This window comes from Eleginops maclovinus, chromosome 3 (genome assembly GCF_036324505.1).
Source record: "Eleginops maclovinus isolate JMC-PN-2008 ecotype Puerto Natales chromosome 3, JC_Emac_rtc_rv5, whole genome shotgun sequence".
In the NCBI taxonomy this organism is placed as follows: domain Eukaryota; kingdom Metazoa; phylum Chordata; class Actinopteri; order Perciformes; family Eleginopidae; genus Eleginops; species Eleginops maclovinus.
Window position 1 is genome coordinate 3,792,937 of NC_086351.1, and position 17,170 is coordinate 3,810,106.

General features: G+C 42.5%; 1 protein-coding gene across 2 annotated transcripts; it reads left to right on the forward strand.

Moving 5' to 3' along the window:
* The first annotated feature begins 817 nt into the window (after positions 1 to 817).
* On the forward strand, positions 818 to 17,113 carry vars1 (valyl-tRNA synthetase 1). Of its 2 annotated transcripts, XM_063878253.1 has the most exons (29): positions 818 to 916; positions 1,633 to 1,988; positions 2,076 to 2,219; positions 2,911 to 3,118; positions 3,201 to 3,316; positions 3,479 to 3,554; positions 4,114 to 4,214; positions 4,473 to 4,600; positions 4,731 to 4,895; positions 4,996 to 5,077; positions 5,156 to 5,275; positions 6,065 to 6,173; positions 6,254 to 6,433; positions 6,587 to 6,711; positions 6,848 to 6,951; positions 7,038 to 7,196; positions 8,064 to 8,154; positions 8,253 to 8,358; positions 8,519 to 8,589; positions 10,914 to 11,039; positions 11,125 to 11,229; positions 12,116 to 12,263; positions 12,433 to 12,560; positions 12,763 to 12,918; positions 13,008 to 13,232; positions 13,847 to 13,958; positions 14,884 to 15,059; positions 16,693 to 16,842; positions 16,927 to 17,113. In XM_063878253.1, the coding sequence occupies exons 2-29, from the start codon at positions 1,635 to 1,637 to the stop codon at positions 16,993 to 16,995; spliced, it is 3,834 nt and encodes a 1,277-aa protein (XP_063734323.1). In that variant the 5' UTR covers positions 818 to 916; positions 1,633 to 1,634; the 3' UTR covers positions 16,996 to 17,113. The 2 variants fall into 2 exon arrangements, with proteins under 2 accessions (XP_063734323.1, XP_063734324.1); XM_063878254.1 differs by lacking the exons at positions 818 to 916; positions 1,633 to 1,988; positions 2,076 to 2,219 and having other exon boundaries at positions 2,998 to 3,118; positions 3,479 to 3,553; positions 4,112 to 4,214.
* The last annotated feature ends 57 nt before the right edge of the window (positions 17,114 to 17,170 follow it).

A 17,170-nucleotide genomic window follows, 5' to 3' on the forward strand; every position in this document is an offset into this window, starting at 1 on the left:
AGAAAAGTTGAAGCAGAGGTGGAAATGATTGAAATACATTTGCTCAAGTGCTGCACTAATGTTTACACTCCTACTTTATTTGGGTATTTCCAATACTCACCAAAAATGACTCAACAGGTTAGAATTTAACATTAAAACATGTAGTCTGTTTATATGTCATGTTGCTATAGATATATATAGATAACACTGTGTAAATTAGCTAACTGATCCATCTCAACAAGCCACAACATTTCTAGACTTCTAGTCTCCTTTTCTTAGATTTTCTTTCATGTCTTTTCAATTCAATTTGCACACATATTTTTATTTGATTTAATGATCGATTTATTTTATGTGCTTATTGTTGCTTATTTTTCAAAAATACAAACCTTGTATAACCTTTTTATCTGTGAATGTGCCTCTATTGTATTATTCTTGTATATGAATGGAAAGGAACATTGTCACAACACATATATTAATATTAATACGAATCTTACTTGGCTCTTTATAATCATTTTAAAAATGTGCCAACATATTACAAATATTGCTTGTATCCTAATGTGACTTTATAATAATACCAAATATACTATAATTAAAAAATGTACTCAATAATTAGGAGCAATTTGGTAAATTAAATGATTTTATTTTGAAAATATTTGAATTATGAAACTGTTACTGTATATGTTTGGATTGTGATGTTGACGCTTTTACTTATTCATTTAAACATGTTTTCATACTTCCCAACACTGGTTGTTGTTTTTATGTTATTATTATTATTGTTATTATTATTAATAATCATTCTATGGACTTTCGGTTTGCGGCGGAAGCAGCTGGTGAAACCCGGAAGTGTTTGGTTGCATCAGACAGCAGGCAGAGGAACTCATGTGGCTCTGCTGTGGATGCTGACTTAAGCTGACGTCTCTTTCTGTTTCATTCAAAGGTAGGATTAACATTTTAAAGAAACGTTCAAATAAAAGCCCTGGTTTTATAAAACACTGAATTAAAAGCGACTTTTAAATAACCGCTTATTAAAGCGCACGAGCCTCAAACTCAGCATGCACTCACAATAACTCGAGCTTTAGTTGGTCTGATTAGCTAAAGCTAACTAGCCTGTGTTGCATGAGTTTTCGTCAGCCTTTGACAGGTGGCCGAGATGAGCTTTGAAGAAAGTGAAACACATTTTTAAATAGCTAAATTAGCCGCGATATGACGCTTTGAAATGCTAAAATACGAGTATATTATGTGTTCTTAGATACCTTTAAACTGCTTGTTTTCACATTCCGCCTCTGGTTAACTTAATAGATGCCACACTCTTTAACTGGTTTTACAGGCAAACACACCCACTCCACCCTTATCATGCATGAATGCGTTTTATTGTACTTCAGGCATACTTGTTTTGCTAACTACTCACTGACAGCTGACAGAAAATAAGCACAAATTCAAACCAGTTCAGAATCAGAATTCCTCTATTCGTGCCACAAATGGGACATTTAGATTGTTACAGCAAAGTAGAGTCGAAGTAAAATCATTATTGCACATAGTTGCGAGTCCTGTTGCAGTAGTGGTTGTACTCACTAGGAGTAGCAGCTAGTAATAATAATGTTAGCAGAATGTATTGCACATAAATAATGTTCATACTGTCTGTGTCTCTACCAGAGATGGCCACTCTCTATGTGTCCCCTCACCCTGATGACTTCAGGAGCCTCCTGACTCTCATCGCTGCAGAGTTTAGTCCGTCGTCCCGTCCCCGGACCCTCACAGAGGACCCTCCTGCTTCCCTGAATGCTCGCTCCAGACCCATCCTGGTGCTGGGCGCTGGGGAAAGCAACTCCATCCTGAGCGGGGCCCCTGCTGTGGCCTGGTACCTGGCGAATCAGGGGAAGAGAGCCGGTGTCGATACAAAGCAGCAGAGCCAGGTGTGGCAGTGGCTCAGCTTTGCAGACAATGAGCTCACCCCGGTGTCCTGTGCTGTGGTCTTCCCTCTGATGGGGATGTCGGGAGTGGATAAGAAGGTATGAGGTGCAGCCAAACTGCTTATTTGGACATATGTGTGTTTTATTCTTTGATTTATTCTTAAAGAAGTGATTGTATGTTTCCAGCTCCAGCAGAGTTCCCGTGCAGAGATGATGCGTGTACTAAAGGTTCTCGATAAGGCGCTGGAGCCGAGAACCTTCTTGGTGGGGGAGAGCATCACCCTGGCTGATATGGCTGTGGCTACAGCTGTTCTCCTGCCTTTCAAATATGTATGTATGATGTGCAATGTTCTGTCGTACAAACTACTCGGTACAAAGAAATCTCACCCGTGTTTGCCAACAAAAGATAGGAGTGCACTGGTTGTGAAATTGTGGGCCTGCTGTTATAATTTTTAATTTGGGTGGTAGCAGATACCATCGTTTTGTTGTTGTTTACATAGTTCTCATTTTTATCTATTGCCCTTCTGTGCCAGGGAAATAATATATATATAACTGATATACAGTCATTCACCCCTTCAGTACACTATCTTTTAATGAGCACACATTCAATCATACTAAACAATTAAAAACCACCCATCCAAACTCTACCCGTAACTGATCTAACTTCCTGTGAAAGCTTTTCTACCTTGATGCAGCTCAGTGCGTTTAGTATAGATTATCTCGCTAATCTGAATGCAGTTGCAATGGAAATATATGTTTTTCAAACTGAATGTCTGGTCCTTCACTGACTGTATAATACTCGCACAGAGCCATGCAGGCAGTACGCAGGCACCTGTTCCTCCAAATCCCCAGATAACTAAATTAACATTTGTCCGGCACAAAATGTATGCGACACAACAGAAAAATGTCTATCTGTTTGATTTTGTTTACCTATAGGCAGATGGAAATCTACAAGTTGAATACCTGCGGATACTAAAGGATATTTATCAGTTAACCGAAGTCTGATTATATTCCTTTTTAGGTCCTGGAGCCATCAGACAGGAAAGTCTTGACCAATGTTACGAGGTGGTTCACAACCTGCACGAATCAGCCTCAGTTCCTGAAGGTGTTGGGGACGATCACTCTCTGTGAGAAGATGGGGCCAGTAACCCCCAAAACAATTCCCCCCGCCAGTCCTAAAGCTGCGACTGCCAGTCCTGCTGTTGAATCCGCTGACGCTGCAGCTAACGGTGAGGAAGTCTGCTGCCACCAGTCATGGATATTTCTTCTTTGTGGGAACAGTTTTCTGATGTTGTCATGATTCTCCTTCAGGCCCACCAAAGACAGAAGCCCAGCTGAAGAAGGATGCTAAGAAGAGAGAAAAGCTGGAGAAGTTCCAGCAGAAGAAAGACATGGAGGCAAAGAAAAAGACTCAGCCACAGACAGAGGTATGGACACTTCACTTCTACAGATATAAGTTATTGTAAGACACTGGTTTAGCTTCTTAAAAACATATATACGATCTCTATCAGCGACACAGCTTAGTTACAAACGTTTTCAGTTCGTCAAAGACCATTTGATCACATGTGTTTTGCTCTTCTGTCTTTTAGAAAAAGGTCAAACCAGAAAAGAAGGAGTTGGGAGTGATCGCATACAATGTCCCCACAGCCCCCGGGGAGAAAAAAGGTGATTAATCAGACATGGTGCGAGCGTTTCCTCTCTTGTAACGCCAGGTGTGCTTGTTACCAGATACAGATAGATTGATTTTCTGCAGATATAATTAGTGTCTCTGTCCCGTGAATCAGAGCAGCCCCAAAATATTCTGGGTTCTTTACATCCTTCCACCAATTTTAGTGAAAATCGGGCAGGTATTTTCTCCTGTATCCCTGCAGACGACGAACTGACCTAAAAAAACAAAACCTCTTTGGTAGAGGTAATAAAGAATAAAAACAGAACCAAACGTTGAAAGTTAAGTGAAAGTCTAGCTACAATAACTAGCACAGTCACCATAGAAGAGTCTGTTTTGATGACTAAAATCATCACAATGCAAAATATACAATTGCTTTGGCCATTATAAAAAACCATTCAAACCATAGCAGGTTTATGTTGCCCCTTAATGGTGGTGAGGGGGGTTGTTTCATGAAAGACACTGACCTCCATGGATACCCTTTATAACACAACCATCTTCTGTATTTCATTGTGATTGATTAACATCATGTCAACCCTTTTTCTTTTTTACTTTCAGATGTGATAAGCCCGCTCCCTGACTCCTACAGTCCTCAGTATGTGGAGGCGGCCTGGTATCCCTGGTGGGAGAAGCAGGGATTCTTCAAGCCTGAGTACGGGGTAAGGAAGCTCCCCGTTCACACGTATTTTAATGCCTCTACACCTGCGACGACTGTTGATTTTGGCTTTAATCATATTTGGCTTAATGTTCCCGTGAACTTCTGGATGAACTGATTAGAATTTGGTGATTAAAGGTCAAAGTCACTGTGAACCCACACAGCACGTGTTTCACACATATGTCAAACGGATCAAGTTAGATGTAGTTTATTAAGCATCTCTGTCTGAAATAACGTGCGTCTGTCTCACTACGTTCTGCAGAGGAAGAGTATTGGCGATGCAAACCCTCGCGGTGTCTTCATGATGTGCATCCCTCCGCCTAACGTGACCGGATCCCTTCACCTGGGTCACGCTCTCACCAACGCCATTCAGGATTCTCTCACCAGATGGTAACTAGAAAGCCTGAAATATCGAGTCATATTTTCAGTAAGGCTCTTGTTACATCATGGGATTTCTGATCTGTGATTTCTAGAAGCTGTGTGTGTTTTAAATTGCCGTGATTTCCCTCCATCTTTCCAGGCACAGGATGCGAGGTGAGACCACCCTGTGGAACCCGGGCTGTGATCACGCTGGCATCGCCACACAGGTGGTGGTGGAGAAGAAGCTGATGAGAGAGAAGGGCATGAGCCGGCACGATCTGGGCAGGGAAAACTTCATCCAGGAAGTCTGGAAATGGAAGAACGAGTGAGTGGAGGGAGTAGTAGAAAGACGGATATATGAGTGATTTCAGCTTTGAATAACACTGGAATAAACAGTTATAACCTGGTCCCTTTTGCCTTTTCAGGAAGGGAGACCGTATCTACCACCAGCTGAAGAAGCTAGGCTCCTCTCTGGACTGGGACAGAGCCTGCTTCACGATGGACCAAGTAAATCCTCTGAAATCCCTGAACTAATTTGAAAAAAGACCCTCATTTCCTGTTTCTCATGACTGTATCCGTCTCCAGAAACTCTCCTATGCTGTCCAAGAGGCCTTCATCCGCATGCACGATGAGGGAGTGATCTACAGGAGCAAGAGGCTGGTCAACTGGTCCTGCACGCTGAACTCTGCCATCTCCGACATAGAGGCAAGTATGCATTTTATTAGAGAGATAAAAAGTAAAATCACAAACGTTTGTCAGCCTATTTATTTCTGAGGGTTGAAACTCAGGGTTTGACGCTGGGTGCATTTGTTTTGACAAAAGCTGGTCTGATTTTAGGGTCTTTGGTCAGATACTTCTATTTTTAAACCCTCATGTTTTAAAATGCATCCTATATTTCGTCCAGGAAATTGTTTTTTATGGCGCTTGTTGTTAACACAAAATTTAATATTGATGCATTTGAGAAGTTAGGCGTGTTTTTTTGCTGCAGAAGTTACATTTGGAGGGCATTTCTATTGCCTAAGGGGATAGGGAAGTGTTGCTTTCTGCTTCTTCTCTCTCCCCTCATCCCTTGTCTGCCTGCAAGTTTATGCCCCCTATAATAGTCCTGTAAATAACATATATGTTCTGTGGCCAATTAGCACTCAGTTTATGAGTAAGAACCAATGTTAGTTTACTCAGGGTCTGCTAGAAGAGAAATCTGTTTGTGACCACACACACATGCACTCGTTGTGTTTTAGATGTCATGTTTTGTACACTGATTGAAAGCTGATTTGTATTTAATGGACAGTAACTGTAAAATAAATGCACTGAAACGTTTGTATCGGACATTATTCATCAGACGAGGTATTGTGTGCATGAATTATGTAAACAAAGCTACAGCTATAGTAAGAAGGTGAAGGGGCCCAGCCTTACTGGTTGACCCTGTTGTTGGCTGGCTGTTTATCAGCGCTGTGCATGCTGTGCTCTCCTGATTGAATCTGTGTTTGGGTTCAGGTGGATAAGAAGGAGCTCACTGGCAGGACGCTGCTGCCTGTGCCTGGCTACAAAGAGAAGGTGGAGTTTGGGGTGTTGGTGTCTTTCGCCTACAAAGTGGACGGAACAGGTATGTGAGCACACGGCGGATATAACGTACAAACACCTTGTGCCACTTCTGTAACACCTTTTTCTTTCTCTGTTGCTCAGACGAGGAGGTGATCGTGGCAACAACTCGTATCGAGACCATGCTGGGAGACAGCGGGGTATCCGTGCACCCCGCTGACCCCAGGTATCAACATCTGAAGGGCAAAATGGTGCTGCACCCGTTCTGCGACCGCAAGATGCCGATCGTCTTCGATGATTTCGTGGACATGAGCTTTGGAACAGGTAGGCATGGTTACAGGAAGAGCCAATCTGTCTGTGGCGCTGCGGCGTGCTGAGAATAAGTGATCATAACAGGTCGTTACGCCATGCCACTTCCCTCATTATGGCTCCCCCCCCCCTCCCCTCTTCTGTTCCTCTGCACCATTCTGTGCTCAGGTGCTGTCAAAATCACCCCAGCCCACGACCATAATGACTACGAGGTTGGAGAGAGACACAATCTGGCCTTCATCAACATCTTGGACGAGAACGGCCTGCTCATTAACGTGCCCCCTCCCTTCCTGGTATAGTGTCTCATTATCGCCCCTTCCCCCTGCAGAATATGCCATTTCCGCACTCAAAAGTCAGCCTTCCTCACAGTTTGCTCGGTGTAGCACTTTCATGTCTTGATATCTCATTTTTTAACTATTCTGTCTGCAGGGTATGAAGCGTTTCGAGGCCAGGAAGGCCGTGCTGCAGGCTCTCAAGGACAGGGGCCACTTCAGAGAGATCAAAGACAACCCTATGGTGGTCCCAGTCTGCAGGTACAGTGAGTTGCATAAGTAGAACACAGGTTTTTTAGATCTTCCTGGATCCTCCTTTAAGCCCCGATGTGATTCTGCCCTATCAGCCGTTCCAAGGACATCGTGGAGCCGCTGTTGAAGCCGCAGTGGTATGTGAGCTGCGCTGATATGGGCAAGCAGGCCGCAGACGCCGTCAGAGAGGGACGCCTCAAAATCATCCCCGACCATCACCTCAAGACCTGGTTCAACTGGCTGGACAACATCAGGTAATTATCTGTGCATAACTCCTCTCTTTTATCACGGTGACTAGTCTGATTTTGGTTCGTACAGTATTTGCTCTTGGCCATTGAACTGAAATCTTGGCAGTTTTCAAATGGCAATTTCACACCGGGAATGTGCAATTATCTTTATAAAGAATCTCATAATGGCAGGACAGCAAGTTATGGTAACTTTAATTTGAAATTGATTCGCCAATTATTTTCTGGAATTATTCCATAAATATTAAAGTCCGTAAAATGTCCATAAAAAAGAGATTTCTTCAGAAAATGTTCTCCAAAACCCCAACCTACCTACATTACTGTCAGGTAAGACATGCACACAGAGCAAATTACAGTCCTGTAAAGTGAGAATGTATGGCAGTGAAAAATCTAATACATGTTATAACAAATAATCAGTTAATTGACTAATTGTTGCAGCTCTAAATATATGTAAGAAAACAATGAGATGGATGGATGAATAGATGGATGGATGGATGGATGGATGGATAGATGGATAGATGGATGGATAGATGGATGAATGGATGGATGGATGAATAGATAGATGGATGGATAGATGGATGGATGGATGGATGGATAGATGGCTGGATGGATGGATGGATGGATGGATGGATGGATGAATAGATGGATGGATGGATGGATGGATGGATGGATGAATAGATGGATGGATGGATGGATAGATGGATGGATGGATAGATGGATGGATGGATGAATGGATGAATATATAGATGGATGGATGGATATACATGGATGGATGGATGGATAGATCGATGGATGGATGAATATATAGATGGATGGATGGATAGATGGATAGATGGATGGATGGATAGATTTATTGATATGTCCTCTCCCTCTCAGGGACTGGTGCATCTCTCGGCAGCTGTGGTGGGGTCACCGTATTCCCGCTTACTTCATCACCGTCAACGATCCCTCAGTGAAACCAGGAGAGGTAAGATGTTGTCTGTCACTTTTGTTAAAGTCAGTGTGCTTTCAGAAAACCGATACAGTCTTATTTCAAAATATTTCCTCTTGGTTTTCTCCTTGCAGGACATGGACGGCCATTACTGGATCAGTGGGAAGTCGGAGGACGAGGTCAGAGAGAAGGCGGCGAAACGCTTCAATGTGTCCGCTGACAAGATCTCCCTCAGACAGGGTGAGACTGACCTCTTTTTAATTTAGACGGCTCATTACTACAATTATTCTAAAGGTTATCTAATCCCTTCATGTTTTGCTACTACACACATTCACCTAATGTGATTAATTCCCGCTCCATATTCATACACATTAGGTAACTTTTGTTCCCCGTGTTTCAGACGAGGATGTTCTGGACACTTGGTTCTCGTCTGGCATTTTCCCCTTCTCCATCTTCGGATGGCCTAATGAGGTAAAACACTGAGGTCACTGACCCTTATACTGACACAAATGGCAACTTTTGCAGTAGATTGGAGAATTTCTGCAGAAGAAACACACTAAATATATAATAAAGGCAGGGTTTCCTGTCCGGGGGGGGGGGGAGGCGCGCAGGGTGAGTTAGGCCTGCTTCGTCGCATGAACAATCCTGCAATTTTTGGTTTTTCCAATTCATGCAGAGAAGGGAGGCTGGCGTTGGTCATGGTTTGGGATGAGAGAAAACAGGACAGAGTAACACGGGGATCGCTCATATATATATATTTTTTGGAAGACCTTAGTTAAGGCGGAGGCTGTAAAGTGCTGCGGGAGACCCTGAAAGGAAACCTTTTAACAGGAAATGCCACCACCCAAATGACTAATGCATGAAACATCTTAATTAGTAGAGTTTCATTCAAATTCATCTGAAGGTTTCCTATAAAATATAATGATTTGCACAATGTCACCTTCTGACCTGTCCGTAATATGTTTCCTTGAATACTTAAGATTCCATCATTATCAGGGTTCTTTTAGAAAAATATAGTATGAGGGCGCTGGCGTCACAGACCCAAAATATGCCCCGCCCACTTTCCGGTGAAAATCCTGCAAGTGGAAAATAATAGCTCCGTCTTGTCTTAAAGCTGCTGAGTCATATATTGCACCTCAAACAACACATAAATCCAGAGTTCTGGTTTCTTTACTTCCTCTGCAGAAAAAAGGAGAGTAAAAGAAAGGATCAGAAATCTCAGTTTCAGTGTCAGCCTGCTGCCTGCCACTCGTCCACCGGCAGACCCACCGGACATCCATCCCCTATTTATTCTCCGTAAAAACAAAAGTTGTCTCTGCCGTCTGACCAGACATCTGACCCCATCCTCATATTTCTGGAGTCGTTATACCGTTCTTAACCAACAGAAATATTGTTTCCTGGCATCACTTTAACATTTTACGGGGAAAATCTGCATTTTGGTTTGAGGGCGCAGCGCCTCCTGTTACCCGGCTTCAGACAAAACCCTGATTATGACTTTTTATTTTAAGTTAAATAACTAAGGCGTTGCACAATCCTCCTTAATATTAACATAAAGAGTACACCTTAGGAGAGGCTTAAAGAACCAGAAACAGCTGCTCAAAAAGGAAATTAGTCCAAAAAGAGGGGCCCAAACGACCCCATGGACACAGTAATTGATCAGAAGAGGCTGTGATATTATAGATTACATTTATTTGTGGACGGAAAGAGTGCCTCTCTTCTCCGTGCTTTTTCAAATCTTCATTTGGTAAAAGTCTTACTTTTCGTTCTCAAGTAGTCAGTTTGAAATGTGTGTTGCCGCTGCCTTAAAACAACTCTTAACAAAGAATAATTCAAGTGAAATCCTTACTAGAGGAACATAAAGGCCTTCCTGCAGATGGCGTCTGTCTCTGTACCTCAAAGTGTTGAATAACTTTCAAAAAGTTTAGTTTTCTGGTTGTCACAACATCAGACTTTGACTTCATGAATATCATCGCCAAAAGGATGAATCATGATTCCACAAACATTGTTCGCTGCATATTTCCTCTCTGTTTTTTGGCAAATTAATTACACTCAAAATATGTGTGTGTTGAGAGAGAGCCTGTAACCATAACTGTACAAACCAAAAGCACGATTACACTAATGGATGGTGAAAAGGGAACCGGATGAAGGCCTAGCATCTGCCATCAATGTGAACTAGAACTAGAGTTTCTGACGGGGAGACATGACATGAATATGATTTTTTTTTTTTTAAATAGCTCAATATTACATTCCCCAATTAGCCGAGGGGGTGAGAGAAGTGACATTAGAAATTAACCCAGGAGGAGAGAGAGTAAAAGAGAGCACGTAACACACGGCCATCTTCAATTAGGTTAGAATAAATTAGATCTGATTAGATTCCAATTTATTGTCATTGCACAGAGAACACACACTAATGAACAAAAGCAGTTAGCATCCAACCAGAAGTGCAAAAAGAAGCAGTGAATTTATAGTAAAATATGACAGATATAAACAGTATTATTGGTTTAAAGCGCATTACAAAAACCGAGTTACACTATAGACCTGGCAGTAGTACAGACAGAAGACTGAAGACACTGTAGACACAATAAATATGAATACTTTAGAGACCTTTATTGAAGCTCTTTATTAATATATGTGAGTATGATAAAGAAGATATAGCCATTTGGATAGTTTTATAAATAAATTGACTATATTTCAGACTCATTTTCAAAGTCAGTCGCTGGGTGTCCAGAGGTGTGTGTGTGTGTGTGTATGTATTGGAAAAGTTGGATTAAAGTGTGTTTTAATGCTTCCTGTAGACCCAGGACCTGAACGTGTTCTACCCCGGCACGCTGCTGGAGACGGGCCACGACATCCTGTTCTTCTGGGTGGCTCGGATGGTGATGATGGGCCTCAAACTGACCGGCAAGCTGCCCTTCAAAGAGGTGAGACCCGACCAGAACACAGCAGGGTGTGATATCAGTGCCTCCAGCAGGGCGTGACTCAGCAATAATAATGCTTTTGCTACAGGTTTATCTGCACGCGGTGGTGAGGGACGCCCACGGGAGGAAGATGAGCAAGTCTCTGGGCAACGTCATTGACCCTCTGGACGTCATCACAGGGATCTCCCTGGAGGTAAAGCCTTTTGATGCACGTTCAAATATGTGCATAGTCTCTTCCGGGTTGTGTTTTACAGAGTCACCACACACTCCCCCGAGCCTCAGAGAGTTATGTAAACTTTATTGAGCACCTTTTATTCTCCCAACAAGCTTTAATGGAGGTCATCAATCTCCTCCCTGGAAACGCAGCTGACCTGTCCTCTAGAGGGCACTGAAGGACTTGAGTTAAACCACACTATACCCTTAGTAATAATAACAACCATTTAAATGTGCTTTGCTGCCTATTAAAACACACAGCTGTTGTTGTTTTCATCCTCAATATGAGAAGAGGAAATTGGTTTTTTTCAGTGATGATATATGTAATGGAAATGTTTGAGAACTTTTAAAGAAGTTAAAGAAGTTTTACGATCCTCGATAAATAGATGTTTTAGGGTTCAGGGTGAAGTGTTTTCTCTCTCATCACTCTCAACACTTTAAAGAGGGCACATTAAGCCATCAATTTCAGGTTCATATTTGTATTTATGTCTCTACTGGGACATGTCTCCATGCATTAATGCTCAATCTGTGCTGTAGCTCCTCTTTTCACCCTCCGTCTGAAACCAGAGCACAGTCTGCTCTGATTGGTCAACACTGTAGTGATGTCCCGCCCCTTAGCCTATCACATACAGTATGTGTTGGAGCGCTAGCCAATAGAAGCGCAAGTGTTGTCCAATTCAGGCAAGTGTGGGAGAGAAACTCCCTCTGGAGGGGTCTTTGTGAATTTTAGCCTTTGCAGACCATTTACATGCACTCAAACCTATATAACACACGACAGGACAGAGAAAACCCCTAAAAGCATAATAGGGCCTATTTAAGGTGCAACGACACATCCTAACTTATCCCTGACCCCCCCTCCCCTCTAGGGTCTTCACGCCCTGTTGACAGACAGCAACTTGGATCCAGTGGAGGTGGAGAAGGCCAAGCAGGGCCAGACGTCAGACTACCCTAATGGCATCCCAGAGTGCGGCACAGATGCTCTCCGCTTCGCCCTGTGTGCCTACACCAGCCAAGGTTAGCTCATTTTTCTCCTTCTTACTGTCTCCCGTGTTGTTGCTGGAGACCAGCGTTGACTACATAAAATCTATCAAAGCATTGAATAAACAGTGGGTACAAGGTCAGCTCTCTCAAAGTATACTCAGAACTCATCCTTTATTCTTGTGTGCGTGCGTGCGTCTCTCAGGGAGGGACATCAACCTGGATGTCAACCGCATCCTGGGCTACCGTCACTTCTGCAACAAACTGTGGAACGCTGTGAAGTTTGCCATGAAGACACTCGGAGAAAACTTTGTGCCGTCGGAGAAAGCCCAGGTGAGAACGGGGGAGGGATCAAGGACACGGAGAACATAAACAAACTCTGATCCAAACCCATTCATATTCATCTCCTGATCTATTATGTTTGTTGTGTCGGGGGGTTTCTCTTGCCATGCTTTGTATTCATGAACTATTGACCTATAGGAGGAAACCCCTGAATCATTTCCTCTTTGGTTTGTCCTTTACTCGCCCCCCTCAGCTGTGTGGAGAGGAGAGCGTGTCAGACCGCTGGATTTTGTCTCGTCTGAGCGCTGCTGTCGCTCTCTGTGATGCCGGCTTCAAGGCCTACGAGTTCCCCACCATCACCACCGCCATCTACAACTTCTGGCTGTACGAGCTCTGTGACGTCTACCTGGTGAGCATCTCTGTGACATTCATCTTGAACGGCGTCTCAAATGTTACAGAATCTGACCCCCCCCCTCCCCCTCTGTCCCTGTGCTGCAGGAAAGCGTGAAGCCGGTGTTCAGCAAAGCCGAGGAGGACGGCAGCAGCCAGAGACAGGCGCTGGTTTGCAGACAGACGCTCTACACCTGTCTGGACGTCGGTCTGCGGCTCCTGTCTCCTATCATGCCCTTCGTCAGCGAGGAGCTCTACCAGAGGTTACCACGAAGACGACCTCAGAGTGACCCCCCCAGCATCAGCGTCACTTTGTACCCCGACTCAGAGGAGGTGAGTTCGGGACTAGGGGGATTGGGAGCTATTTTCGGGAGAGGACATGAATCGACTTTGAGGATTAAGAGTGCTTGAATTTATATATTTACTAAAAAATCAATTGAGATTCTTTTAAAGCCTGGAATTTATTATTATAAAAAGATCCAAAGAAGGTTTGTAATAATACTTTAACCTACTCCACTATGCTGTGCTACGTCCTTGAATTTGATGTTGAACCAGGAACTTTTATTTAGTTTTGATTAGTGGATTCCTCTTTCATTTTGATTTGGTTTTCAGAGTCAGATACGTTTAGTTGGTGTCATTTTAGTATTTAATTTGTTCCTTTTCCCAATTGTTTTTGTTAGGGCAAGGTATAATGTGTCAGAAGTATGTTGCTACTTAAACAAACAAATATATAGTTGGAGTGTTTAACGTTATTGAGTTTCAACAACAAAACATTTCGCTGCTGGTTTTCCTTTTTGTTTTAGGATACAAAATCTTGATCTGAACTTGTGATTTTTTCACGAGATGCACATCACTTATTTTAAATGATGGTCACTGAAGTTCATTTTTCCTGCTGTTGTTCTCCTTCTGTCTTAGTGATGAATGTGTGTTTCTGTGACTTGTTGCAGTTCTGCTGGCACAGTGAGGAGGTCGACCGCGACATGGAGTTCGTGATGACGGTGATCAAGACCATCCGCTCGCTGAGGGCCGACTACAACCTGACCAAGACCAGAGCCGACTGTAAGCCCACACACTCAGTCATTCAGTAAATGAGAAACACATCTTGGTTTATTTAGTATCTCAATTATCAAGTTACATTTCACCTTGTTGTGGCTCACACTCTGATTAATATAATAAGTGGGGAAAGGAACATTAACTCAAGTACTTTATCTAAGTATAGATTTGAGGTAAATGATTATCTCCGTTTAACTCAAGTACTTTATACTTCCACTTCACTGATTCAGAGGCAATTATTGTACTTTTATATATGATACACTTCTTACTTACTAATATATAAAACTACAGAACACTATATACTTTAGAGAAGTCGGACCAGCTACAATATAAAATGCTGCTTATAGCTTTTGAGAGTTTAAGTGAGTTTAGCTGAGAATGTTTCTGTGCAATTGTTGTACCAAAGTGAGGTTTAAACGCAGGACTAAGTAAGAAGCATGATACTTTCAGCACTCTATATAATTGGTAAAAGTGAGAGACGAATAAAAGGTTGACCAATTTCAACCAAACTGGCCTTTTTCCTCAATATTTCATCCACAGCTTTTATTGAATCCTGACTTTCTTCCTGAAGTTTTCACTCTCAGAATAGTTTGTTTATCCCGGGGGAGATTAGGGAACGTGGCAGTTGATAGAAATGTGAAAATATGTTAATAACATAAGAAGTTTAAGTAGAAACCCGCCCATTATAGTACAATATGTACCAAATATAAATATGTCAAAATATGAAAGACGATACTAATGTTGTGTTTGTATTGGTATTAATAAAGATAATAACAATGAAACCAGATAAGAAGAATAAACCCTTAATGGTCCCGCGGAGGGGAAATTTCCCTTTGACCCATCCTAGTGTTGGGAGCAGTGGGCTGCCAATATATGAACTGCTCAAATGTTCAGATATGATGCCTAAACTTTCATCGCCCTTCCTCCCCAGGCTACCTGCAGTGCACGGACTCGGCGACGGCGTCCCTGCTGCAGAGGCACAGCCTGCAGATCCAGACGCTGTCTTACTCTCAGGCCGTCCTCCCTCTGACCGCAGAGCAGCCCGTCCCAGGAGGCTGCGCTGTGGCCATCGCATCTGACAGATGTACTGTCAACCTCATGCTCAAGGTGAGTCAGACGTGATTGGTTTCTCACCCCGCTCCCTTCACCTGACGTGTAAATACTTTAGCTCTGGTTTTACTCCCTCAGACACGCGTTGATGCATGATGATGTCTCTTCCTAAAGTTGCAAACATTTAAATTCACTGGTTCTGTTTAGACAAGTTACATGACTACTTAAGTATTACATGTTCATTCAACACAGGGTTTCTTCTATAGTATGAAGGTGCTGCTCATGGATATAAGATAAATCAATTCTCACGAGAACACAGCGTGTATCGGAGCCCCGTAAAAACAAACCTGTCTCTGCCGTCTGACGATCTGTTTGATATGATTTTCAGATTTTTGGAGTAATTGTACAGTTTTTGACGAAATCGAAATATTGTTTTCGGGCATCACTGCATTTTGGTTTGAGGGCGCACGGCGAGAGTAAGTTACCCGGGTTAGACCCTGTAACATATTTATATTTTATGTGAGGGAAACTTCTGAAGCAGTGGAGACGAAACTTAGAGAGAAGGGGAGAGCTGGAACTTTGATGGCAAACACTGAGGGTTTATTAGGAAGTTAACGGCCGAAGAATTGACAAGACATGTGCTGCAGCCACGAGTTGACAGAGCGGTGTCCCGACCGAGTCTGAAGAACTCTTCTATAATACGAGTTTTTAAGCAGTTCAGAATGGACAATCAGCATTCTTCAGTCGCCAGGATAAACAAATACGGATCCTAAATCTAACTAAAGCTGTCGCACATTGGATAATAATGTATGTCAGGGAGCCTACGTTCCAGATAAGACGTCCCTGAACAATAACTGTCTCAGGTCAGCTTGTGCTCGGTCATAGACTGGCATCAACAAAGCGCCCAAGCTGCCCCCCCCCCTCCTTAAGGGACATTACAGCAGCACCAAGGCCAAAGAACTATGCCATGGGAACGCAGACATATGAAGGAGAAAATTATGAGCCGTGTCAAAGGTTAAACACCTAAGCAAAATCTTCCCCAACATTTTATAATAATAATATTAATGCAGCTTTATATTTGTATAGCACTTTCGATACACCAGGTGCAGCTCAAACTGCTTTAACAGCATGGCACACAAATTTAAACAGAGAACATGTTTTTTGCACATGCTGCGTAAAACCTTAACCTTAAAAATTCAAGGAACATGAGGAGGTAAAAATATATATAATAAAATAAATGATGACCAAAAAGTTCTTGACAGATAACTCACCAATGAAACAAACATTTTAGGAAGTAGAATATGAATAAATAAAACTTTAAGAGAAAGGGGGATGTTTCTAATAAAAAGCTATCGTGAAACTGACAATATTCAGTATTTCATTCCACTGTAGTTTTTAATTTGACATTCTTTGATGTTACATGTATAGAGTTAATTATTCCCATATTTTACTTGCACCATTACCACTTATTTCTTAGTTAAGTATACTGTATTTGTATTACTGGAGGACTCAAGGACTATTTCTATTGCCAACAACTACAATGTAACTGTTGCTTTTCAGCTTTGAATATTATAAGAGGAATGCACCATTATGATAAATACTATTCTAATTAAGTCTCCTCCTCCTTCCATCTAAATCTCCTTTGAACAGCCATAATATTAATGTTCTTCTTCGCCTTTAATTCCCTCAGGGTATCATTGATGTGGAGAAAGAAGTGGCTAAGCTGATGACAAAGAAGGGCGACTTGGAGAAAGCGATGGAGAAGCTGAAGGAGAAGATGGCAAAGAGTGACTACAAGGAGAAGGTGCCGGTGAAGGTGCAGGAACTGGATGCGGAGAAGGTGGGAAAAACAAATTGGCTCTCAGGGTTTTGTCGAAGGTGTCGTGAAGCTCTGCTAACTAATGACTTCCTTTTTCCTCCACAGCTACGGCAGAGCCAAACTGAACTGGAGAAAGTAAAAGAAGCCATGGAGAACTTCAGGAAAATGATGTGACTTTCCCCTTAGCAATATGTAAATCAGGATTTATTTCCATATTTTTCATGTCAGTGTATTCATTTTCCAAGTCGACTGGATTCAGGAGGAAATTCAATAAAGCTCTACGACAGACAAACGTCTCAGGCACTCTCATCTATCTCTGTATCTGTACAACACTTGTAATGAGTGCAGA

Excerpts from the sequence above, each read along its gene's own strand:
- vars1 (XM_063878253.1), top strand. The coding sequence starts at position 1,635 with ATGGCCACTCTCTATGTGTCCCCTCACCCTGATGACTTCAGGAGCCTC. Across the intron at positions 4,601-4,730 it reads CAGGATTCTCTCACCAGATG|GCACAGGATGCGAGGTGAGA; the intron begins GTAACTAGAAAG and ends CCATCTTTCCAG. Across the intron at positions 5,276-6,064 it reads CTGCCATCTCCGACATAGAG|GTGGATAAGAAGGAGCTCAC; the intron begins GCAAGTATGCAT and ends GTTTGGGTTCAG.